This window comes from Oenanthe melanoleuca, chromosome 5, assembly GCF_029582105.1.
Source record: "Oenanthe melanoleuca isolate GR-GAL-2019-014 chromosome 5, OMel1.0, whole genome shotgun sequence".
NCBI classification, from domain to species: Eukaryota; Metazoa; Chordata; class Aves; order Passeriformes; family Muscicapidae; genus Oenanthe; species Oenanthe melanoleuca.
In genome coordinates this window covers 48,861,915-48,871,814 of record NC_079339.1, presented here as the reverse complement: position 1 = coordinate 48,871,814, position 9,900 = coordinate 48,861,915, and the positions used below count along the sequence as shown (strand labels likewise).

Genomic DNA, 9,900 nt, shown 5'->3' with positions numbered 1-9,900 from the left:
CTCCCTGGTGCATCAATATATCTAAAATGTCATTTATTCATTTGGGAATGAGAACTCAGAGTACAATGAAGATGGGGGATAGTGTAACATTGCCCATTTTCTCTATTGCAGAATTACTCAGGTTGCATCGACCTCATGCTGCTAATACCAATGGGCTCATCTGCTTGAACAGGGAGGTGTCTGTGCTGCAGCCAGCAGTGCTGAGCCTAAGCAGAGCTGTGTCAGGGACAATGAGGGTCTGTGTGGAGTGGAGGAGCCCAGAACAGCCCAGGGGCTGCTGCATCCCCCAGGACACAGACTGCTCAGGGCAAACCTGTCGAGCTCAGAGACTGATTGCATTAAAATCACTTGCCATGAAACTGAACAGTCCCTGTGAATGGTGCTGATAATTCTTCTATCCTTGCATTGATTTTTTTCTCCTGTTTTTAAACCAACTATGCCTAAGATAATTCAGTTGAAACTGTTATAAATTCATTGTCAAGCATGGAAGAGCATTCACTCTGCCTCCCCAAAACTGAGGGGTTGTTAGAGCTGTAAGAGAAACAAGGATAAAGGTGGCAAGAGAAAAAAAAATGCATGTGATGTGAATATGCTCTTGGCAAAGCCAGGGTTTAAATCACCAGTGGGTTAAATGATAGAGGTCTAAATTCCTGGAGTTTCCTGTGCCTTGTCAGTAGGTGGGTGCTGCACAGTCAGGAAAGATGCAACTATAAACCAGAAAGAGGTTTTGTCTGGCAAAAAAATCTCCTGCAAGTTCCTCAGCCTTTAGGAACCAAGTTCTGCCCCCACAAATACAGAGCCCCCCATGCTGTGAGCTCTAAGTCAGGGCAGAATTTGTCCTCAGTGATGCATCCAGAAGTCAGGGTAACTGAGGGCTGCAGTTTAGTGATGCCAAGGCAGGTGCAAATTCTTACTTTCCATTTCTCCCTTCTCTTTGTTGCAACACTTGTCTAGGTATTTACAAAAGGGGTATTTACAAAAGGGGTATTTACAAAAGGCAAAGACATATCAGGCATCTCTGGCCTTCTTCCCATGTTAGATAGGATGGTAAATATTTTTGGAAGGGATGTAAACCTTAATGCTTCTGGGAAGAAGCCAAGCAGTACCAGATGGCAGAGAGAAGGAAACTCACCCTATGGGCAGGTTTTTCACAGTACTCTCATCAGCATCTCGTATTTGCCACTGGCAGAGACAATACAGAGGCCAGCACTTTGATCCAGTCTGCCTGTCTCTCTATTCCTGCTACTGACTGATTTCCCACCTATTCAGAATAAGTCCTGTCAAAATATTTTCCTGACAACACAAAAATCTCAGTGTCTCTCCTCTTTGGGTAGATGATGGTGGAGGATGGACTCACAGGCATGTGGCAAACCTGATGATTCAAATCTTCTAAGTGGAGTTAGGAGATTTTTCTAAATACTTAAAAAAAAGATACTCTGATATTGTCTGTAGCCTTCTGACTGCACTACAAAGTTGGATCCCCACTGTACACTAAATTAGAAGTGAAACTTTTGCTCTAGTTGTTATGTGTGTGTTTTGGACATGTCAGTCACCTGCAGCTCCCAGGTAGGAGCAGCATTGACTACTCCTTCTTAGGATTAGGCTTCCAGTCCTTTCCCAATGTACAGATTAGGGATGAGAGAAAAAGCCTCTATATTTAGAGTTGCACAAAATGGTTATAAATTCCATGAAAATGAAGTGGTAGTAAACACTGTGACTGAGAGGATTTTTATGGGCATTTTCTTTTTGGCTCAAACATACTGTGTATGCCTACTCTGTAGCTGCCACTAAAAGAGATCTGACTTGGTGTTGCTACATCAGCCCTGTCAGGGGGCCTGCATGGAGCAGATCTGGACCCAACATGTGAATGTGCACCTCTTGGGTGAATGCAGGATGCTTTGACATGGACTGGAAAACAGCATTTAAGGAACATCTTGGGAACACACACCTTCCATGCCTTTCTTCAAGGAACAGCTCTTCATCTCTGCTGATCTCCAGCTCGGACACTACTCTTTGTAACAATGTTTAAAGGCTGCTGCTTATGCCTTTTGGAGGACCTGTTTTTCTGGCAAGGCAAAGAGTTTGCTGGTCACAACCATAATCCTTCTCAGAATACCCTGAAGTCCTTAAAACGAGTTGGTACATTGCAGAATTTTACTAGCAGTTTCAGGGCACAGAATAAAAAGGCTTTGTGGACACAAGATGAAATCCTCCAGTAAAACATACTATTTTCATAAGGAGGGAGAATGGACTGGATGGCCCAGTTATATTGCCAGAAGCCAGCATTAAGGAGTGCTGCATAATCTTCCAAGAGACTGCGTTTTCCTCATTGCTCAGCCAGATGGGCAAACGGAGGCACGAAGGCTTTTCACTGGATGGTTCAGCTGATCTGGGAAAAGAAGGAAGAATGACACAAGATGGTTCTTCAGGTTGTTGCTGGAAAAGTATTCTGGCTGAAAATACAGCTTAATCAGGCTGGAAGTGAGGTGCCTTTCTTGATAGCAGAGTTTGGAGCATGGCTCATTTTTTGTTACCATGCAGCTTTGTCTCACAAAAGGGAGCTCCCATTGTTGCAATCTGGGTGCTGGGTTTCAAAACATTAATCCAGGGTTAGACCTTGGTGATTTATAAGAAAATACCAGTGCCACTGAGGGTATATCCCATGCAAATGGTGAATGGAGTGTGTGTCTCAGTGCATATAAACTGGATCACGGTCTGGATGCACAGGCTGCTGCAGTGTGTATTTCTCAGGCTGCCTCAGAATACCAGGGTCTGGGAGAGTCTCACTGGGATGAATCCTGCCCCTCTGCCCACTCCCACACCTAAGGGTGGGCTTTGGAAGAGCCACCCCTCTCCGGGGAGGGAGGGAAGCGGCAGCAGAGCTCTGAGCTGTGGTGGTGGTTTCTGTAATACTGATGTATCCCTGTAGAGGGAACGCTTTGGTAACACTTCAATGAGGCTGTGTCGCTGTGTTCTATCAGGGACCAAATTCAGTTTTTTGCATCACCTGCTGAGTCCAGGAGTTAACATCAAGCACATTCTTACCCAGTAGGTTGCTTGTAGTTGTTTTATTGGGATTTTTTCTAAAATTCTTATTTTGTTACAGTTCGCTTTAAAATTTCATCCCTGAACAGGGTGGAAATGCCCATCTGACTCAATGCAAGGGATAGGTTTTGATGCTGTCTTACATGAGCATCAAAAGCTTAAGATAACATGCATATTGAAAGTGTTTTTCACTGGCAGCTTGCAGAAGGCCCCATGGCCAGATGTAACGAGAGGGAATCCACAGCGTGCTGTTTACCAACTGCTTCTACACTTCATCTAAACTGCACGAGGAAATCACAATGCTTTCTGAACACCACCGGGAAATAGGGTTTTTTCACTAAAACTAAAACTGAGAACCCATCAAAAATACCCCAACATTTTGTATTATTCGTGTTGAGTATGCTTTTCAACACTGGGTTGGTTACTGATCATAAAACTGTGCACTGACTAGTGCTTTCCCTCCAAGCTATGAAAACATTTAAGATCTTATCTCAACGCAGCCTTTGGTTCCACTGTGTCCACAGATCACCTGGGCCACAGACACGTTCTGATACCTCTGCTCTAGCACTGCTGCCTTGCCTTTCCAAAATGAAGGAATTTTCCTCTACTGCACTGCAAGGTCCACCCTGAAGGGAAGATGAGGGAGCAGTACAGGTGATGATGCATAGCATCCTCTTTATTCAGGTCACAGTCACTCAGACCATTTGCCATCTGGACAGCTGGCAGCTTCAGTGCCACCTCCTGAGCATACAGGACTCTGGATGCCCAAACCCAGCAGGTCACCATCCCTCAGCAGCCACCTGGGCACCAGAATGGCAGCAATGACAGCGAGCCCCTTGTGGATGGCATCAGGGTGTTAACATTTCCAAAAGCACAGACATACACACTGAGCACTGAAAGCAAGTCTTAATCATCACAGGGACTTCCTCTGTGGATATTAATAATCTCCTCACTTCCTCTGAGGAACCCCCCTGTCTGCTGAGCTCAGTTTCTGCAGAAACATCAATAATGCTCAAACTTTGAAAGGTTTCACCTAGGAAAGACAGCTTTTCTTGGGAAAGTGATGAAGCAAACCTCAGGCGAGCCCAGCAATAAAACGCCAGGCCAGGCACTGCCACAGTGTAGCTTCACCTGTGACTGTGACACAGCTGCCAGAGGCTTCTCTCTCTCTTCAACTTTGGTCAATGATGAACAATTGCTCTGCAACATCCCCCTGCTCTGCTCCTCCTTCCCCCGGCCACTGGCCAGGGACCTGCTAGTCAGATCAGTGCTTGGGAGGGTCTAGGAGAAGCCCTTTCCTCTTCCTGTGGGGAAGGATATGATTAAAACCTTGTAAATAAAAGGCTTGGCTCAAAAAATGCCTGGGTGCTTTCTGGACACAATGCAGCCATGAGCTGTGGCTCAGGGTGGTGAGAAGCAGGAGGTGGGACAGTGTGATGCCATGTGCCTGTCTGCCCCAGAGCCCAGGAGCAGTGACCTCTCAGCACACACACCTGCTGGTTTCCATTCCTAAGGGCTAAATGAGGTGGCAACCTCAGAAAAGCCTGACCAGCCACAGCCAGGACTGCACCTTCTGGAGAACTGTCACCGAGGTGGAACCAGGCTGAGCACAGCTCTGGTCCTGGGTGGCCCCTGTTCTACCTGCTCAGAGCCATCCCCCTAGAAAGGAGCAAACAGGCCACACCACTGGCTGTTCAGTGTGATTCCCTCCTCCCCAGGAATACCCTGGTGTGGGTTTGTGCTAGGGGAGAACTGTCCTCTTGACATCCTCAGGTCTGTTCTGTGTGGTACCAAGAATCCACCTGCAAATCCCACATGAAGTGAACCAGTGTCCTGCTCTCCTAAGCTCCTATTGCCCTTTTGATAACAATGGGATAAAGAGCTTCCTTAGGAGAAAAGGGCCAAGAGTGCCCATGGAGGGGGTGAGCTCCCCCAGGAGCAGGGAGGGTCTGCTGTTTTGCTTTAGTAGGGAACAGGCATTTGTCCAGTTTGCCAAGGGTATATCTGGGCTCAGAAACCCAGAGGCATAGACTTGGGCAGAAAAGCAGGAAAAAGCTGCAGCTTGACCGAGGCTGAGAAGGATAACATCAAAAGGCAGAGGTTGAAATCCTTCATCCCTCTCTGTTCTGATGTTCCCTCCATGCACAGGCCATATGCTCTGCATCCCACGCTCTGGCACCAGATTTGATGTCTCTTTATAGCTAGAGTGTGTCTTGACCAGCTTTCCAGTGTGGTCAGAACCCTAATGTTGCAGTGGATTAACCCTGGAGTCAAACCATTTACTCAGGTTCCTAAGGAACACAAAGCTGGCAATTCCTGGGGCCTTTTACGGATACTCATGCTGTGTCCTGGTGTACCTTTTGTTTTAACATTGTGATACTGACCAAAAAGCAGCCCACACAGAGATATCATAGGAAAGTGCACTAGACTGAAACTCAGGGGATATGATGCAAAGATATAGGAAATCTGCCCACATGTTGCCTAGGAAATCCACTTTATGAACTTTCCACACCCTTTACTAGGTTCTGTCCAATTTGTGCAGAACTTGAGGCTGGCACCTCAGCCTCCTGACAATAAGGACGACCAGAACCTGTGATGATTTTACCGAGGAATAAGCGTTATCTGCGACTTCAGGGGCGTTTCTTCCGCATCGCCGGGGTCTAAAGGAATATGCCGTTCCCAGGAGCAGAGAGGAGGCAGGGATGCTGGAGCCGGCTCTTCCAACCTGCCGAGGCAGGAGGGAGCCGCGGACAAAGGCAGCCAGCCCAGGGGGAGGGCGGGCAGCGGGGCAGGGAGGCGCGGGGCAGGGCCGGTGACAAAACCCTCGGCAGCAGCGGAGATGCTCCGGGAGATGCCGCTCCGCTCCCAGCGCCAGGGCAGAGCGGCACCGGGGCCATTTCGGCGCCGCTTCCCCGGGCCGCCCGGCAGGCGCGTTTTCCTGCCTGTCCAACCCCACCCTTCCCCGGGATGGTGCTCTCACCGCTACCTTTTTTTTTTTTTTTAAGAAAACCCGGGGAAACCCATCTGAAAAAAAAAAAAAAAAAAAAAAAAAAAAGCAAAGAGCGGGGTGGAAGCCCCGGGGGGGCAGCGGTGAGGCGGCACGGGCAGGGCACGGCAGGGCACGGCGGGGTGGGCGGAGGGCGGGCGGAGGAGGGAGCGGCCCCGTCCCTTTGTACCTGCCGTTCGAAGGCGCCAGGCGGCCCCGCATTGGCTGCGGCGGCCGCGCTCCGTAACCCGAGAACCGGAGCACCCGAGCCGGCGGCGGGAGCGGCGCACCGGGCCCGGCCAGCGCCCAGCCCGGAGCCAAGGGGCGGCTCGGCTCGGCTCGGCTCGGCTCCGCCGCCAGCAGCCGACTCGCCCTCCCCGCCGCTCGGCTCGGCTGGGCTGGGGCAGGGCCGCGCCGCCCTGCCCGGCAGGAGGTGGGACCAAGCCGCCCCCCTCCTCCCTCGCTCTCTCGCTCCCTCCCTCCCGAGGGCTGAGCCATTCCGGGAAGGCGCCGACTCCCCCGCCGCTCCTCGGCAGCGCCGCACCGGCATCGGCCGCCGCCGCGCCGGGCTCGGCCGCAGGTCGCCGCGGGGCTGCGGGCGCGCACGGCGGAGCGGGCGGCGGCGCGGGGAGCGCGGAGCGCGGCACCGGCACAGGACAGGTCCCCGCGGAGCGCAGGACAAGCGGACGGAGCGCCCGGGAACGGCGGGGCGGCCCCGCGTACTTGTTTTGCCCGGGGTAAGTTGGCCGATCCCTGCGGAGGCTTCGCTTGGAGAGTGCAGCGCTTGGCTCCCGGCTCCCTGTCGCCCCCAGCCTCCGGGGCAGTAGGGGCGCCTTTTTTTTTTTTTTTTATTTCGTTCCGCCCCCTCCTTAGGTTTGTGTTTTCTTTTTATTATTATTATGGGGTCTATGGGGGAGCAGGATTTCCAGTCCGGCGTTGCTCTTCTTCCTTGTCCAACGTTCCACGGAGAACTATAATATTTCTTCCCCGAGATGCTGCAGTGAATTTTAGTTCAAGGAAATCAGGCGAACAAAATCATCCGAATAACCCGAACCATTTGTTACCCTGTGAGAGCAAACGCAGCCTAGGCACAGATGATGGCAAAAAATTCCTTGGAAGGGTCTAAAGAAGACCTGAGCAAAATTTCAGAAGAGGAGATGCTGAGATGGAGCAAGGAGGAGCTGGTGAAAAGACTGAGGAAAGTGGAGAATGAAAAGATGAACTTAATGGTGGAACACGGCAACTTGATGAAAGACGTGAACCGGCGGCTGCAGCTCCACCTGCACGAGATCCGCGGGCTGAAGGAGGTGAACCAGAAGTTGCAGGACGACAACCAGGAGCTGCGGGAGCTCTGCTGCTTCTTGGACGACGACCGGCAAAAAGGCAAGAAGCTGTCAAGGGAATGGCAGCGCTTCGGGAGGCACACGGCCAGCGTGATGTGGAAGGAGGTGGGCATGTATCAGCAGAAGCTGAAGGACCTGGAGGCGAGGCAGGAGACCCTCCTGCGGGAGAACGTGGAGCTGAAGGAGATGGTGCTGATGCTGGACGAGGAGCGGAGCGGGGCCGGCTCGCGGAGCTCCATCGACAGCCAGGCCAGCCTGACCAACCTGAACGGCGGCTCGGCCACCAGGGACGTGGGGGACGGGAGCAGCACCTCCAGCACGGGCAGCGCGGGCAGCCCCGACCACCATCACCACCATCTGCACCACCACAAGGCCGGCGACAGCAAGGCCGGGGCCATGCGCAGGTCTATGGATGACCTGTCCGCGCCCCTGCACCACCGGAGCATCCCGAACGGCCTCAATGGTGAGCCCTGCCCGCCCCTCCCTGCGTGCCCGGTCCCCCTTGGCCGTGGGGTGGGGGACTCCGGGGGTCCTGGCCGTTCCCAGCCCTGTCCATCCTCGGTGACGGCTTTGGCAGAGCGCCCCGGGAGCCGGGGAGGGGCACCCGTGTGCGGGGTGTGTGTTATCAGTGCGTTGACTGCGTTATCAATGTCCTGGGCTGAGGGCTGGAGCCTCTTTTATCTCCAGCAGGGTTGGTGTTTGGTTTTGTTTGCTTGTTTTGGGTTTCTTTTTTGACAAAAAACATCCTGAGTTTTCAGGGTTAAATAAACACTGATTGTGTTCCCACTCTTCCCCCTCTTTCTCTCCCCCTTTAAATATTTTGGTTTATGTTTGGCTTGTTTGTGGGCTAGTTTGATAAGGTTGATAAAGATGGGACGAGATTTTGGAGGCATCTGATGAAAGTGCAGCTTTGTCCCACGGAGCATCACCTGTTAGCTCCACAGGCTCTCAGGGCAGGCTGGCTGCTGGCTCAGCAGTTTTGGAGAGGTGTAACTCGGCTTTCCCCTGTCTCCACTTCAGAAAGAGGAGTTTTGTTTCTAGAGAAGAGATTGCTCTCGAAGGGATGCTGTACTCACGATTTTGTTCAGGCGAGTCATTGAAGTTAGAAACAAGCTCCACAACGAAATCGTGCCAAGCCTCTTCTGGCAGTTCGTATTCAAGCAAAGTTTCTCCTGTTGTCTAATTGTGATCAGGCATTAAAATAGCATTGGAATGTCTTTAAATTTGAGATTTAAAAAAAAAAATCTTAAAACCAGCAAGACCAAATTCATGACTTCTAGAAGGAGTAGTGTGGTCAAGAGGGCTCAGTAGGAATCTAAAAAATTCTTATATAAAAGACCACTTTTAATGTTCTTAATCCTCTTTTCCAACCAGAGAGGACTATTTGCTGGCTGGGGGTCCTTTTCCCATCTCTAAGAACACAGAAGGGGATGGAGACCCAGAGACTGGCTCTGATTGATGTCAGCAGTGGAAGTGTTTACCAGATAACCATGTTTTCAGCTCCCAGAGCTTTTGGTGTTTTTTGTTTGTTTGGTTGGTTGTTGTTGTTTTTTTTTTGTTTGTTTTGTTTTGTGATTTGTGGCAAGTCTTTATGTCCCAAGAGACCTGAGGACATGGCAGATTGATTAACTTGTTTCACAAGTATTCATCCATGAGTGTGCTGTTTGCAGTCCTGTTACCTCAGCTGTGTGCCTTAACTCTTGGCTGGAGATGTTCTGGCCACCTTGCCCAGTAGTCAGGGATTGCTGGTTTCAATGGTGATCCAGTCCCCAGATGGTGCATGGTACAGCAAACATCTTTAAATGTTTGGTGTGGCATTTTTTAATCACTCTCTTTTAGAGCTGTTTAAATCAGAAGTATCTGCTTTGTAAATCTGCAGATAGCTTCTGCTCTTGACGTGACTTGACTTTATTTTCATAAGGCATTGCTCTCCACAGAGGCTTGAAGAGCACATGACAGATATTGAATGTGTTATTACAGTTTTGGAACAGAAGAGCTTCATAGTTCTGGTTTGTGAGCCTTAGACCGTGTCCCTTTTTGGAATGGTAGCTGAATGGGACAAAGCCAGTTGAAGTCACCTGTTAACTCAGGGCTCTGGAGTATGCAAAACATAACCAATACCTGAGAGCTGCCCTTCAATCCGGGGTGAAGGCACAGAGGGATGCTTCACCTGGGATTCAAAGCGTCCCTGTCAGCACAAAGACGAAAGCCTGTGCTTTCAGAGCTCGGTGCTCACTGCCCTCCTCAAGCGCTGTGTGCAGGACTGTGCCCAGCAGCATCTTCTGCAGGGGACCGAGCGCCGAGTCTCGTGTCCTGCCGTATACACGGAGTAGGAAAGGGAAGCAGAACATCTGCACACACGTGTTTCCATGCGTGCCTTTGCACAGCCCTTCTCATTTCCTGTGTCGGAAGGATGGGGATGGACCCGAGCATTTCAGACGTGACCTTTAGGCTTTAGTGACTTCTGGTTCTGGGGTGCCTGTGGAAGGTGGTCTCGGTGGGACCAATTGAAGCTCTTTCCTGTGA

General features: G+C 50.9%; 1 protein-coding gene across 2 annotated transcripts in view; it reads left to right on the top strand.

Moving 5' to 3' along the window:
- The first annotated feature begins 6,724 nt into the window (after nt 1-6,724).
- The window catches only part of CCDC85C (coiled-coil domain containing 85C), a 109,221-nt gene continuing 106,045 nt past the window's right edge, over nt 6,725-9,900 (top strand). For both annotated transcript variants that reach the window (XM_056494229.1, XM_056494228.1), the window contains exon 1: nt 6,725-7,837. In XM_056494229.1, the coding sequence (XP_056350204.1) occupies nt 7,126-7,837 (712 nt within the window). In that variant the 5' untranslated portion in view covers nt 6,725-7,125. The remainder of the gene's footprint in view (nt 7,838-9,900) is intronic.